General features: G+C 48.7%; 5 protein-coding genes across 5 annotated transcripts; 4 read left to right on the top strand and 1 right to left on the bottom strand.

Moving 5' to 3' along the window:
* Positions 1-276: 276 nt before the first annotated feature.
* Positions 277-2,778, top strand: DFJ58DRAFT_650294 (uncharacterized protein; the record flags this gene model as incomplete). The annotated part of the gene is made up of 11 exons (XM_041381573.1): positions 277-430; positions 506-916; positions 967-1,010; positions 1,066-1,225; positions 1,275-1,512; positions 1,572-1,775; positions 1,824-1,949; positions 2,003-2,155; positions 2,209-2,328; positions 2,379-2,514; positions 2,563-2,778. The coding sequence occupies 11 exons, from the start codon at positions 277-279 to the stop codon at positions 2,776-2,778; spliced, it is 1,962 nt and encodes a 653-aa protein (XP_041250557.1).
* Positions 2,745-7,215, top strand: DFJ58DRAFT_257138 (glycosyltransferase family 41 protein). The gene is made up of 17 exons (XM_041379503.1): positions 2,745-3,236; positions 3,285-4,255; positions 4,307-4,385; positions 4,438-4,558; positions 4,604-5,025; positions 5,084-5,250; positions 5,301-5,506; positions 5,555-5,662; positions 5,722-5,890; positions 5,940-5,964; positions 6,018-6,172; positions 6,222-6,252; positions 6,315-6,323; positions 6,378-6,386; positions 6,440-6,658; positions 6,710-6,735; positions 6,788-7,215. Exons 1-17 carry the CDS (start codon positions 3,156-3,158, stop codon positions 7,200-7,202), a joined length of 3,213 nt encoding a protein of 1,070 aa, XP_041250556.1. The 5' UTR covers positions 2,745-3,155; the 3' UTR covers positions 7,203-7,215.
* Positions 7,216-8,380: 1,165 nt separating this feature from the next.
* Positions 8,381-9,520, bottom strand: DFJ58DRAFT_712969 (Maf1 regulator-domain-containing protein; the record flags this gene model as incomplete). Its single annotated transcript, XM_041383900.1, has 1 exon — positions 8,381-9,520. One exon carries the CDS (start codon positions 9,518-9,520, stop codon positions 8,381-8,383), a length of 1,140 nt encoding a protein of 379 aa, XP_041250555.1.
* A 943-nt stretch (positions 9,521-10,463) lies between these two features.
* DFJ58DRAFT_756607 (domain found in IF2B/IF5-domain-containing protein) lies at positions 10,464-12,163 on the top strand (the record flags this gene model as incomplete). The annotated part of the gene is made up of 3 exons (XM_041388129.1): positions 10,464-10,687; positions 10,743-11,741; positions 11,790-12,163. Coding segments are annotated over exons 2-3 (1,241 nt in total), but the record flags the coding sequence as incomplete, so codon positions are not given.
* Positions 12,009-13,183, top strand: DFJ58DRAFT_256617 (uncharacterized protein). Its single transcript, XM_041379502.1, has 4 exons — positions 12,009-12,352; positions 12,413-12,686; positions 12,748-12,933; positions 12,995-13,183. Exons 1-4 carry the CDS (start codon positions 12,240-12,242, stop codon positions 13,157-13,159), a joined length of 738 nt encoding a protein of 245 aa, XP_041250553.1. The 5' UTR covers positions 12,009-12,239; the 3' UTR covers positions 13,160-13,183.
* Positions 13,184-14,606: the final 1,423 nt, after the last annotated feature.

Raw genomic sequence — 14,606 nt, 5'->3', positions numbered from 1 at the left:
CCCCCGCCAGCTGGTGCTTTTGTTGTCCCGCAAATACCTCGTCTGCCATCGACAGCAAGTTCGCGTAATCGAGTTTCAATAGGATCATCCTTCTCGTTTAGCCCACAACCGATCATTTCCTCATTCTCTGCGGCGGATATGAGTAGCTCAACGCATAGTCGACCCCTTGCGCTTGATCCAAATCGTTCCATGCTTCCAAGCTCGCCAAGATCCTCGCTTCGGCGATACCGGCGAGCGAAAGAGAGTACAGGCCGTCATCCCCTTGCAAATGATTCCATGGATGTTTTTCAGGACACTGAGATGGAATCTGACAATGACGACGGCGAGTGGGGGATGATTGACCGTATGAGGCTATGGCGGCACGATTCTTTGATGCAGCATTTGTACGAAACTGCCGCCTTCTGGGGAGACAAGATACTGTCATGGACCAGTAAGTCGCGCCGCTTCGACGATTGCCATCGCTCTGACTGTTCCTTGTTATTGGTGTATCTTCCATGACGCGCAGATGACCCAAATGACGCATTTTGGCTAGCGCAGACTTACTTTATGACTCATCAGTACGCGCGTGCTGAGAGACTCTTAACTAGGCCCTTCCCTGCAATGACACCAGAACTGCAGAACGCGCCCTTGAATGGTCTGGAACACGGGGTAGTAGATGATACTACAATGGGTAGTTTGACCGCAGACACGAAAGGCAAAGGGAAGGAGGGGTACCCTGATACAAGTATAATGCCTCAAATACCAATGGGTGACGCTGGGATGGTGCAAATTCCTGAAGAGTTACAGGATTCCGTATCAAGACTTGTGGACATGAGTGTAGCATGCAGATATCTTGCTGCGCAGTGTCAAGTGCGGCAAGGGAATTGGACAGACGCGACGGAGATGCTCGGCGAAGCGAATCCCTTCCGGCATTCAGGTTGACATCAATCATGTACAGCTGCTACCATCTACTAATAGATCATTTAGCAAGGAGTGGGCGTGCCGTGCCGAATGTTGACGGTGGTATCAAGGTAAGCGGACGTATATTCCTGACCACAACGTTTTGACCCTTGCTTGCTTGTGTAGGTCGAGGCTTCCATGTGCCATTTGCGTGGCATACTTATGCTTAAGCTGAACCGTGGAGACCAAGCAAAACTTTGCTTTATGAAGGCATTAACTTTGGACGTCAAATGTTACGATGCATTCGACCAGCTAGTCAGTGGTGAAATGATGACTCCGGACGAAGGTTAGGCCACAAGTATCGTTACTCATTTCCTGGTATTTGACTATCATAGAATGGGAGTTTGTTCAGGGTCTCGCTTACAGGGAACAAACGCAAGACGATGCCGATTTTGTGCAGCTCATATACACTTCTCAGTTGCGGAAATATAAGCACGCAGAAGAGCATGCCCTGACCCGGAGACGTCTTGTTGAGGAATTTGGACTCTCTGACAATCCTGATGTGTTATTCAGTTTTGCTGATGCACTCTATGCTCAATTCCGCTGGGCCGACTGTTATGTCATCACGACAAGGTCAGAATGTGCTCCACACGAGCCCAGATCCATCTCAGATGTCTCAAATATCTTTACAGGATATTGGGGCTGGCTTCTATTCATGATTCTACCATGCCATTGCACATTGCTTGCATGTACCATCTTAACCATCTTCACTCAAAACTCTTTATTCTAGCACATGAACTTGTGGAACGGGAACCTGAGAACCCCATTAGCTGGTATGCAGTTGGAGTCTGGTATCTTGCGTCTGGGAAATGGCCACAAGCCCGACAGTACTTCAGGTGAGTCTATCAGGTCTTCGTTCTTCGATGCCTGTCAAGCATCCACAGTAAAACATCATTGATGGATCCACGATTTGGGCCTGCATGGATCGCATTTGCCCACACGTTTGCCATGGAAGGCGAGCATGACCATGCTGTCACTGCATATTCGACCTGCGCTCGCATGTTTACAGGGTGAGGTTGCTCTCGATCAGCTGAGTCATGATAGACGTGCTAAAGAAGCCTAGTTCCCATTTACCTTTGCTATTTGTGGGCATGGAGCAAATTATGCTATCCAATCATTTGTTGGCCGATGAAGCATTGAACGCTGCTTACGCTGCATGTGATGGAGACCCTCTTCTTATCAATGAATTGGGAGTTATGGCGTTCACGCACGGAGAGTGAGCCTGGTGCTGAGCCAATCTTCTGAGGCTCATGCTGATTGAATCAACAGCTACCAGCGAGCAGCGGATCTTTTCAAACGTTCGCTCGAACTTGCCCAAGTAACGCAAAGCTCCCAGATGTCATGGACGACAACATACCTCAATCTCGGAACTTGCTATAGAAAGTTGAAGTGAGTTTAGGGTGCTCTCAAGAGTGCAAAACCTGACGTGCTTGCCTCAGGAATTATGAGATGGCCAAGACAAACTATCAACATGTGTTGGAAATTGAACCACAGCATCCTCAGGGTCTTGGTTATCTGGGCATGGTGTATCATCATCTTGGAGAGATCGATAAGGCAATCATCAAATATCACGAGGTATGCTGCAGCCTTTGGCGTGGTTTATTACTAACATCCATTACAAAGGCACTGAGTGTCGATCCCATAAACGGGCACTTAATTGAACTGCTGAACCTCGCTTTGGAATCCGACCTGTGTTGTGGTTCGTTGGAGAAAGTTTACCCCGGTGGCGAGGAAGCTTTTCGGGCTATGATGGTCTCCTTGAAGACCAAGGTCCTGGATGCTTCCAAAAAGCCCAAAGTGGATAAACCAGGTACAGATGTGGCAATGAGTGTAGGTTGATGAAGGTAGACGATGTGTCGTTGTAGGTCCTCAGTTCCCACTACTACGCGGTCTCAAAACGAGATTCCTCTGAATGCCAATGGCGGCGATCTCCGTAACGCTTCCAACCTGGCAATGTGCCTGTTCTTCCATCATTCAACCGAATATACAGATACCTTTGATGCCGAAATGCCGAGGCTTCGTTCTCCACAGTCTCCCACAGCGGACAATACGTCGAACCATAAGAAAAGCATTGGGGTGCAAGCCTTACGCAAGACGCACAGCTGTAATGTCATGACCCTATTTCTGATTGGGCAAAAATGACCCAATGACGCGGCGGTGAGCTCTGCACCACGGGCGCCTTTGGGTGAGACACAACTTGACCATCTCCTCTGACGATGAGGTCCACAACCTATAACGCCGCTAGTAACGCCATCTTTGCACGCCTACAGAATGACCCCCCAGACTGGGATTTCTTGGTACGTTGCCGGTATAGTTCTTGATTCTTTGACTAAATGGGCAAGCAGGACGCTCTTTTGTCAGAGCTCATGATATTGCCGACATTGACAGAGCAAGCGTCACTGTTTTGCCGTGAATTATGTGCCCATTTGAAAGCAGCGAACGACAGACTGCTTGCGTCAGTGACCCCTCAGCATGCCCATCGTCTGCTGAACGTCTTCACATATGTTGCAAACATCCAACAAAAAGTAGATGGTAACACATCGTCCACTTTACGACATTATATAAACGCGATTGAAACGGGTATCCGTCTGTCACCACCGCTGTCCTCGGGAACTACGTTGACATTCCGAGACATCATTCTCGCTAGCTGGTTTGCATCGTTTGTATTTTCCACGCTACCGCCATCACCAGAGCCGAATAATATTTTGGACGCAATTCAAGATCGTGCTAGCACCAACCATCTTCCACATTTCGACGACACCAGCTTGGCACTGGTGCATGCAGTCCATCATGCCAGTGACGGCTTCATTAATGCCATGCTGGATCCCACTACCGGAACACTGCCCAATGTTGTGCTTTTTCCAGATCAGGCGCAGATGTTGTCGGCTGTCGTTTTCGCTTCCCCATATACCACTTCCGATGTATGGGCTGCGCTTCACTCCGGTCAATCGACCTATGAAATCAAGACTGCAACCTCATCTGCGTTGCTTACCCTTGCACGGCGCATTCAGGAAGGCGCACTGATCGCTGACCTCGGTCTTGATATTCCGCACTGTTCCAACGATGCGCTGGTTCTCCTGCTTCACTATCTTGCGTTATCATTATTTCCGAGTGCCTCTGCATTCAATGATACTGGTGTCGTCCTGTGCGGCATGAACAGCAATGCGGCCCCAAATACCCCACGAGTCGCGTCTGGAAGGGATGTTGCCCGCCTTTATTACGAGAAAGGGTTGCAAATTGATCCCACGCATCCCCATTTACTTTCGAATTTCGGCTCGCTGCTGAAAGACGCAGGCCATAATACCTCTGCAGTTGGGTGAGTTGTGCCAACATTTGTCGAGACTTACATACACATGAACAATGGAAGGGTTTTCAACCACGCTCTAAAACTACACCCTGAATTAGACATTGCACTGGTCAACATGGCAAATACCCTGAAAGATATGGTAAGTATTTTCTCATGCGAGCTGCTGTGTCCAAACGTCTTTACCTTCGCAGGGCCATCCTGCAGATGCAGTTCCTTATTACCTTAAGGCTGTAAACATAAATCCAGGCCTGGTCGATGCCTACTGCGGATTGAGTATGTCGATGAATGCAGTCTGTAATTGGACTGCGCGAGGTAATTTGTGACCTTGTGCACTAATACAAGCTCAACACTCCGCAGACCATTGGTTGACAAATGCAATAGCGATATGTGAAGAGCACCTTTCGGAGCTTCATCACCAGAACATCGGCATCCTCGGCGAGAGAAGCGTTGATGACTGGCTTCTCACTGTAGCCTTGACTACATCAAGACCTCAATGCGACCACAGTTTGAGAAGATGGGTTCACCGATTTTACCTTTTCACAGATGTTTCTGATGGGCGACAACCTCTCCTCAATGAAGGGAGTTTCCTTATGCGCCTCATCGACTGGTACCGAACTAGGATGCAACACCGACGTTACATTGAAACCTACGGAGAAACACTCTACGGCGAAGAGGTGCCACATTCGCCACCGGAGGCGGCTCCTACTGCGAGGCCGTTTGGCTCTGTCTTTCCTTCGGCGTCCTTTCAAAAGGTCCCAACTGTACTCCCTTTTCACACCGTATGTCAAATCTACAATAATATGTCATTCAAATTTTTGTCTTACATCTCCCGATAAGTTCACGCTTCCACTACCCAGCCGCACCATTCGACGCATTGCACACAGAAATGCCCTTCGTGTGTCACATAATATAATGACGCAGATATCACCAGACAGAATGCCATTACTGCCGCTGCCTCCGTTGAAACGGCGTATTAACATCGGTTATGTGTCCAGCGACTTTAGGTACATCTAGCTGACGCTTTGTTTCCCGCGGCGACGCTGACATAACGTAGTGACCATCCCTTGAGTCATCTAATGAAATCGGTTTTCCAGCTACACGACCAAAATCGGTTCCGCGTCTTCCTATATGCGACGAGCCCATCAGACGGGTCAGTCTTCCGACTGTACTTTGAGCAGGGCGACCTCAACTTTCTCGATGTCTCTTCTTGGTCAAATGCAGACATTGTTAACAGGATTGAGGAGGATCATATACATATCCGTACGTCGCATACCTCCCTCAGGACGTGTCATTGATGAAATAGCATAGTTGTGGACTTGGGCGGTTATACCAGAGGAGCGAGGAACGAAATCTTCGCTGCAAGGCCAAGTCCCGTTCAGATCTCGTTGATGGGCTATGCTGGAACCCTTGCAGCCAGTGGGTTCTTGCCACATATAGTCCTAACCTTTGCTGCCCTGACCTGTTATCTTGTTCAGGCTGGTGCGACTATCTCGTCTGTGATAGCATCACATGTCCTGTCGACCTATTTGCACGGGTTCAAGCATATCGGAAACGAAGCCTAAATCATTGCTGCCAACACAGTGATTTCGGGGTTTCAGTGGGAGAGGAGGGTGATCCAGAATCATCCTCTCCCCATTGGATCTAGTATGTCCTTCTAGACACCTACTGCAAATCAAGGCTAACACGAATTTAGCACGGAGTGTCCAATATATATGCCAGTGGGTTGTTTTACTGCTGCCTGGGCGTCTTTGGCTTTAAAATATTTCGTTAGCATACATATTTTGTCACCGACCACAGACAGTCTTATCGCCAAGGCGAAAATCTTTCTGTCGAGGAGCGTGCTCAGACGCCAGCGGAAAAGCTCTGGAATGATGAAATCAAGTGTAGAGCAGATCTTAGACGAGCCCTGTTTCCTGATTTACCATCGTAGGTGCTGCTACCACGTTCTTACAGCCAATTTTGATCCATATTTTAGAAATGCCATCATTTTCGCCAATTTCAATCAAGTACGTGTCCTTTTCGCTGTTGTTCACTTGCCGTTGTTGACTATTGTCTTTGAACCACAAAGTTGTACAAGGTTTGGACTGCATTTTTATTATACGCGAAAAACTGACAGACAGCGACCAAACAGATCGATCCCGTGAGTCTCTGGCAGTATTTGATGTCGTCAACCAGTCGCTGAGCTCATGTCAGAACATATTTGCAACTTGGCTTCGTATTCTAGCCCGGGTTCCACGGAGCATCCTTTGGTTACTGCGATTTCCCCCTGCTGGAGAAGTCCACCTGATCCAAACCGCCAAGGAGTGGGCAGGCGACGAGATAGCATCACGCATCAGGTTCACTGATGTTGCTGCAAAAGACTATCACATCTACCGATGCCGAGTTCCTGATCTTTTTCTAGACACATCAGAAGTAAGTCTTTTGACGATCAGTGTTCACTGTACAAGCTGACTTGTCTATCAGTGTAGCGCGCACACTGTAGCAGCAGAGTGAGTGGTTGTACACACACCACAAGGTTGAAATTGACTGTCTGTTGTCCAGCGTGCTCTGGGCCGGCACCCCATTAATTGCTTGCGCCTGGCCGAGTCATCGACACAAGATGTCTTCTAGGGTCGCTGCGAGCTTGGCCAGTGCTACAGGATTTGGGGAGTACATGGTGGTGTCCAGTAGGGAAGAATACGAAGAACGCGCGGTGGCCCTAGGGAACAGCATCCGTTACACTGTGCAACCCAATGGCGATGTGGAAGAAAGTGGGGACCTGCTTGACCTGCGACGGTGTCTTTTCTTGAACAGAGATACTATGCCCTTGTTCGACACTGAACGATGGACGAAGAACTTGGAGAAGGCGTATCGGATGGCTTGGAGGCGGTGGGTGGATGGCTCTATGTTTAGGATGAGTGACGATGGTTGTATCTGGGTCAAGGACGATATTGATATTCCCATCCGTATGGACTGATATCCCATCCTGTGCAATGAATTACTCACGTATGCGATATGCGCTCGCTAAATGGTATGTAGGATGTAGGATGACTGGCAGTACGATGTTGATTCACAGATAGGTATGGATTATGATCATGCGCGTCAGTTACGTGTAGTTGATCTAATGTTCTTGATCGCGGTATACTGGCAGTTGTTACTGAGCAGCGGGGGGTTGTGACCCTCTGAACGGAACATTTGCTTCCGCTCCTCGACCTCAAGACCTTCCAGATTGAGCACATTCCGATCAATATAGCGACCACATCACAAAATCACAATCAATTTTCTAATCGAACTTTAATCGATTCTTTCATCTTGAACTTTACCATCGTCCACCACGTTCTTGCCATCGTAACCAGCCCTTGTAATTGTGATGATCTGGATTAGTTTCTGAATCATAGTATGACGGACGCGATCTGAATGTACGCGTGCAGCCTGGTAGGGCCGATTGCGACTCTGCGCGAGCGATAGGACTGGGTGGGGCAGCGTTCAACAGATCTAGTTTGATATCCGGAAGACTCAGGAAGATGACCTGCGAACATAATCAGGCCTACGATGTGCGGATCTCGTTGTGTTCTACCGTTGACTGATCGACCTACATTTGCTTTCCAGACTACTAGTACTTTATGAGCGCTAAGTACTGAGTACTGAGTACTGAAGTGCGAGCTGCTGATGAGGCACAACGTGACTGTGTAGTTTAACCACCACTGGTCCACGAGTCATCTTGGAATCTGGCTCTGACTCATATCAACTGTATCGCCACTCTCGTATATCATCACAACATCTCGGAATCCATATTTTTTTTTCGCACCACCCACAGGGAAAGCCTCAAGAATTCAGGTCATAAATACTGATACAAAAACTACACACTCGCCAGCACTGCGGCAGCATAAAGACCATATAGTAAGAGACATAGTATGCGAATTCACTGACTCTTCCGAGCCGTGCATGCAGAAGCTAACGTAAACGACGGTATCGTACAGGGCATCCAAGGCTGCTGCCGAAGCCCGGAGGCCGGTTGACGGCCAAAACTCGAATCACAAGAAGGTCGCAAAAGAAACTGGAAATTTGTCCCAAGGGTCAATTGAGCAAGCATGGAAATGCTAACCAAGAGATGAGCACTCGTCAGGAAATCCTGCCAGGACGGCGCCTCACCAATCAAGCAGACGCACTGAGACCCATCGCTCGGGCTCCTGCGCCGACACCACCTTCCCATCCAAAGAACCGTTCATTCTTCGGTACAGAGCCCGTGCCACTGTAGCTTTCATCGTCCATTTCTATCTCGGACCACTCTTCGTCATCCCATCTCATACGTGCGTTCTTCGTGTGCGCCCAGACGGAGATGAACACTATTCGTTTCAACTTGGGGTTGAGGAAGAACCAGTGCGAGGACCACAGCAGTGCACCACAGCGCCGCTTTAATCGCACATGCGCAAAGTTATTGCGCTCGGGCGATTCGCCACTACTCGTACTGCCGCTGTTGTACCGGAATGGTATACGATTTCGCAGGGACACGGAAGTGGGTCTTGAGCTGCTAGGATCCGGGAAGAACTCGTCGACGTCATAGTCATCAAACTCAAAAGGGGGTTCATCGTCTGGGTCATCTGACGAATCCTCGTCTGCAACAGACGCGATATCATCCTCGTCGTCAGAGTCGTTGGCGTGGGGATCAGAATCGATATCTGGGGAGTATGAGAAGACTTGGCAATCTGCAAGACCGATGACCTCATCCAATATACGATACAAGGTCGGGTGTGTGCCAGAGACTATCTGAGGAGGTGCATAGGGGCTTGGCACCATGTGGTGCAGAGGTGACGACGAGGTGGTTGGGACAGAAGAAGGGAAGAAAGTGGACGACGTGGGAGGATAAGCTGAGTATGTGCGTGGCGCGCTCATGCCGGCACGGTGAGGAGATAGGAGGGTTGTGCTGAGCGAATTAAGCACGCTCGCGCCGTTCTTCTCTTTGTTAAAGTGTGCGGGTCTGACATCTGAGAATTCGTGGTCAGGGAATGCGATGTTGAGGGTGGCTATAAGAAGGTAGAGTGTCTTGCGAGAAGCCTGCTTGTCCATAGGGCCAAACGGGGTGAGCTCAGGCTCGCGGTCAAGCCATGAAGGAAGTGGCGGTGAATGGGAGAGATCGTCGTTGTAGGCGTGTTCAAGAGTTTTGAAGAGTTTCTTGTCGCGCTTGATGTTCTTGCAGCTATATGCTTCAATGCGAGTGTGCACGGAGCATTCTGGGCCCTCATGAGTGAGCGCTTGGGAGAGGCGTGATAACTCAGGAAATTCTATGTATTTCATAGTCGTGAGGGACACTAGTTGGTTGTCGTCGGCCGCGCGAAGAAACAATGGAGCGAGTGAAGTACTAGTGGCTTGGCGAGCGGTGTGTAAGCGTTTGCTTCCTTTCTGGATGCACAGCTTCTCAATTCTAAATTCTATTATTATATTATGCTTTGACCGAACTGGGGGGGCAGTAATACCCGAACAGCGACAGCAGCCATTTGTTCTGCAGACAAGCACAAAATTCGAACGAAAACGAATAGAATGATAACAAGTTCACTCTTTTTCTTTCGCAATCCGTCAGACTGCCACATGACCGAGGTGATCGCACATTTCGAAACGTTTCTAAAGCATGGCCTTTTGATCCACTAGGTTGCTGCCAGGAGTATCATGTGAAAACACCTGCGCAGCATTGCCTATAAGGAGGATTCCACGATTGACACCTCGAAGTTAGGGAAATGCTTGCACGACGTGCATGTACGTGGGTGTGAAACATAGGACGATGCACATGCATGGTCGAGTGAACGTGCACATTATTTGCGGAAGAATTCACGACCACGGGTGTAATCGACCATGCCGCCGCGGGCGGAACAAACAGGTGCCCGCGATAACCATATCTACAGCTAATGTATGCAGAGATCGTGAGTGAGCCGGAGAAACGAGACACACCTTCATTGAGAAATTCATATGCTGCTCGTAGCCCGAGTCTAGAACGCTGTTAATTTAGATTTGGCTACAGACATTTCGGCGCCTCGAAACATCTGAGACTTGAAAGAGAGACCGTCGAGGGGATCACTGGTGTTACAGTCTGGATGATTGACGCTGCGGATGTTCCTAGCCTAGGTCTCAGTTCATCTGTGACGTATATGTAAGCTGGCACAAACGTGTCAGCTGTACTTAGTCATGCGGCAATGTCCGGAGGCGGAACTAACAGGCACCCATAAATTTGCTTCCTGCCCATAACCACCAACCACCAACCACAGTCTTCAGTCTTTGTCTACTCAAACCCAAAGCCCACAACCTACAAATTTCGCGGTCTTCCCCTAGCCCACGATTGCTTCTCAAACCCAAACTTTTTCTATCTTCTGTCCCACTCGAGGAGAACACAGAAGACTTTATTTCATGCTTCGACCTCCACTCAATATATCGGCAAATACGTGTTTGTTTCGGAGAAAGTCCATAAGTACTGTACGTCGTTTCCATCATCCATGGCATGCTGTCGATTGACTAGGTCGTACTCTAGCGTTAAATATATCTGCCCAGTATGGCTTCCGCAGGAATTGTGAATATTCGTCGCGATGTCGATGACAAGTTCTACCGTTACCGTATGCCCCTCCTTCTCACGAAGATTGAAGGCAAAGGCAATGGTATCAAAACCGTCGTCCCCAACATGGCAGATGTCGCTCGTGCTTTATCTCGCCCTCCCACTTACCCTACCAAATTCTTCGGCTGTGAGCTCGGTGCACAGACCTCCTCTGATGACAAGAATGAACGCTACATCGTTAACGGCGCTCATGACGCTTCTCGCCTCAGGGAACTGCTTGACGTCTTCATTGACAAATTTGTCCTTTGTCGTTCATGCAAGAACCCTGAGACAGACCTTATCATCCTCAAGAGTGGTCGCAACGAGGATATCGTCAGGGATTGCAAAGCTTGTGGTGAAAGGACCGACGTCGACATGAAGCACAAGCTCGTCACCTTCATTCTGAAGAACCCGCCCAAGAACCCCAAGAAGAGCAAGAAGGGGGCCAAAGGCGAGGCAAACGGAAATGGTGGTGGAGTGCACGCATCAGCTCCATCTGTTCCTGGGGACGATAACACTGGCGGTTCTGGTGGTGATAGCGACGACGAGCTTACCAAGAAGATCAAAGCCGAAGCCGCTGAGCTTACTACAGAAACCAAGCTTGCAGCTCAAGATTGGTCTGCTGATACATCTCCCGAGGCTGTCAAGGCTCGCGCTAAGGCATTGGAAGGCCAGGTTGGCGGACTATCACTTACGCCTGCTGGCGGCTTGGGTGATGATGAGGGCAGTGATGACGATGTGAACAGCCCTTACGCCCAGTTTGGTCGTTGGGTTGAAGAGAACAAGAGCGATGCAGGCGTTAGTGCTGTGCAGATCTATCAGAAGGCCCAAGAATTTGGCGTCGAGAAGAAACACAAGACTGTCCTCGTTCTTGTTCAAGCGCTATTCACCGAGGAGGTTGCGAAAGAGATCGATACGTACAAGGCCCTGCTTGCAAAGGTTCGTTCTCTTTCTAATATACGTGGGTCTTGCTAACTTAGCGTGTAGATGGTTACCTCCGAGAAGCACCAGAAAGCTCTTTTGGGTGGAATCGAGCGCCTCGTCGGGCTTGCTCACCCCGAGCTCATCCCTTCCGTACCAAAAATTCTCATGGCCTTGTACCAGATCGACGTCTTGGAAGAAGGTGTGGTGACTCAGTGGGGTACTCATGTCAGCAAGAAGTACGTCGATAAGGAGACGAGCAAGAAAGTGAGGAAGGCCAGCGAGCCGTTCTTGAAGTGGCTTGAGGATGCAGATGATGACGAATCTGAGTGATGGGTGAATATGTAGTTCTCATTTATGTTTCTGTTTTTACTTTTCTTATCTTGTCGTTTGCTCGGTGTAACATACTAGGTTTGCTTATCAATTTTTGGTCCAGGCTCCTGTTGAGAATTTATAAGCCCCTGTGCTGGTTTATAAGGCTTCCTGTAAGCTCCACAACTCGTTCTTTCGATAGTCATGTCATCCGCAGCACCTCCATTTGCTCCACCTCACATCGAGTCCTCCGTGAAGCGTGTGAGGGTGCTTTTCGGGGGAAAGTATGTAGTAGACACGAAGCATGCAAAACTTGTGTAAGTCCCCTGTCCACAGCCAACATCGTGCATTCACTAATGCTGATTTAATATATATAGCTGGGAGAAACCTTTCTACCCAATCTATTTCTTCTCCACATCCGACTTGAACCCTTCGTACCTCCGCGAATCTTCTGATAACAAAGAGCGTGGAACGAAAGTTTACGACTTGGTCGTCGGTAAACACGAAGCAAGGGACGCTGTGACTGTGTTCACAAATCAAGCAAGTGACACCAAGGATTTGGCCGGGTTACTCAAGATCGAGTTCTCAGCTGCTGATGCGTGGCTTGAAGAGGATGAGCGGGTTTACGTTCATCCCAAGGACCCTTACAAGGTCAGTCCCCCCTCATCCCCACTCGCACGATTGAGCGCCAATAAACGATGGCAACCCAAAGCGCGTAGACGTATTACAATCTTCTCGCCACGTACGCGTCGCGGTCAATGGTGCCGAACTCGCATCGACGAATCGCCCTCGTTTGTTATTCGAAACGGGGCTTCGAGTGAGGACGTATATGCCTCTTACGGATGTCCACATCGAGCTTCTCAGGCCGTCTGATACAGTCACGGAGTGTCCTTACAAGGTGGGTTTCCCCATTCATCGATCATACCGTGTTGTTGGACTGACATCGCATTGCTCGATAGGGGGTAGCAAATTATTACAACGTTCAACTGCCGAACGGGGATGTACACAAGGACGTCGTGTGGTACTACCGTACTGCGCAGCCTGAGTGTGGTCAGATGACGGGTTACGTCGCTTTCTACGATGAAAAGGTTGATGTCTGGGTTGACGGTGAAAAGCAAGAATGATTTGTGAGGGTGGTTAGTGATAAATTCGGAGGGGTACATACTGCTCCCTACTTATGTTTGACGAAGGGATGTACTACTAGAGGCCCCCGGGCTGTTGATGTTGTTTTATTTGTCGTTATTACATCAGCTTTATGATCTAACTTGCTCATCAAATTATTGGCGCCTGAAAGCCTGAAGCTCTGAAGGCAGGCTGTGCACGAAGGAACATCTCCAGGGTCATCTCAGCTGCCAGTCTGAAGCTGGTCACGTTGCCTCGTTATTGCCCAATGCCCATTGATTCAATTATATCTATCGTTCTTTTACGTTCCCCGGAAAGCGTGCGGTGGTTATCCGTATTCAATCCATCCAGTGTACGAACTCCCCAAAGATCCCAGCCTCCTTCCAGACTCTGGGCAAGTCTGTTTATGACTTCGTCACCTTTTCTGTGACACCCCAGAACAATTTTGTCCTCTTCCTCGAAATCAAAGCCTCCTGGTCATCTCAATGAGCACATACTGGCCTGTACTATCTTCATTTCGACGTCAAGTCTTTGATAACATTAGTTGCATATATTGATAATCTCCTCTGTGCAATGCTTCTCGAGTAACATTAAAGGTAGTAGCCTCAACGTGAATATTACAATTATTTAATAAGGTCACTCACATTCCCCTCGGCATTAATGTTCAAACTAAACTTTATAGTATGCAAGTTTCCATAGTTTGGGTGCGAAAATTGCTGTTTATCTGTTATGTCAGGCACTTTAGTTAGAGACGAGGCTCGATGGTCAAGCTTAAGGACAGTAGCGAAGGATGGATACTGCCTACATTTTTCCAGGCAAGTATTGCAACAGCTGCACATGCTAGATACACCACCATCCAGCGCCTTTGTGGCCAAAGTGAGCATCATGGACTTGTCCGTGTGGTCATTGGAGATGACGCTATTGGTTATATGGGATTTACGAGGGTGTTGCGCCTCCTGCTTCTCAAGCAGAAGTAACATGATGGGTTGTCATAAAAGGCGATACGCTGAAGGGAGATGAGAATGGGAGGGAGAATAGGACAGCCCAATCAGACACCAACTATATGAGTTAGTAAAAATGAAACGCAACATTTACGATTCAACCAACTTGCAGAGAGAAAAGCGTTTTCGTGGCAAGCCTGTTCTCGAGTGCGTGTTGGTCCAGACTGCGAGTTCATGAATCTAGAGATCTACAAGAGCTATCATTAAAACAAGAGATAGTCATAGCGAGACACTCGTGGCGTCAACGGATACATGGCCGGTGACTTGGATGGCAAGGAACAGGAGCAATAGAACTCACTCTTTTGGAGATCGTTGGAAAAGCCGTTCATCTCTATGAAATTTCCACACGAGCTTGACACCAGCAAGATATCAAGGAGCCACGTCAAGAGATATCGGGTTGCCACGGCGCATTATATTTCTTAGTCGAACGCACAGCAGATGGATGTTT

Source organism: Suillus subalutaceus (assembly GCF_016647625.1).
Source record: "Suillus subalutaceus strain FC151 chromosome Unknown DFJ58scaffold_3, whole genome shotgun sequence".
Lineage (NCBI taxonomy): Eukaryota > Fungi > Basidiomycota > Agaricomycetes > Boletales > Suillaceae > Suillus > Suillus subalutaceus.
Note: the sequence above shows the minus strand (reverse complement) of the source record. Positions and strands in the feature narration are given on the sequence as shown.

What these genes read in the sequence shown, in the direction of transcription:
- DFJ58DRAFT_257138 (XM_041379503.1), top strand. Translation starts at nt 3,156, where the DNA reads ATGAGGTCCACAACCTATAACGCCGCTAGTAACGCCATCTTTGCACGC. An exon ending in CAAATACCCTGAAAGATATG is followed by an intron (nt 4,386 to 4,437) that starts GTAAGTATTTTC and finishes TTACCTTCGCAG; the next exon opens with GGCCATCCTGCAGATGCAGT. An exon ending in TGCTGGAACCCTTGCAGCCA is followed by an intron (nt 5,663 to 5,721) that starts GTGGGTTCTTGC and finishes TATCTTGTTCAG; the next exon opens with GCTGGTGCGACTATCTCGTC.
- DFJ58DRAFT_256617 (XM_041379502.1), top strand. Translation starts at nt 12,240, where the DNA reads ATGTCATCCGCAGCACCTCCATTTGCTCCACCTCACATCGAGTCCTCC. An exon ending in ATCCCAAGGACCCTTACAAG is followed by an intron (nt 12,687 to 12,747) that starts GTCAGTCCCCCC and finishes GGCAACCCAAAG; the next exon opens with CGCGTAGACGTATTACAATC. An exon ending in TCACGGAGTGTCCTTACAAG is followed by an intron (nt 12,934 to 12,994) that starts GTGGGTTTCCCC and finishes ATTGCTCGATAG; the next exon opens with GGGGTAGCAAATTATTACAA.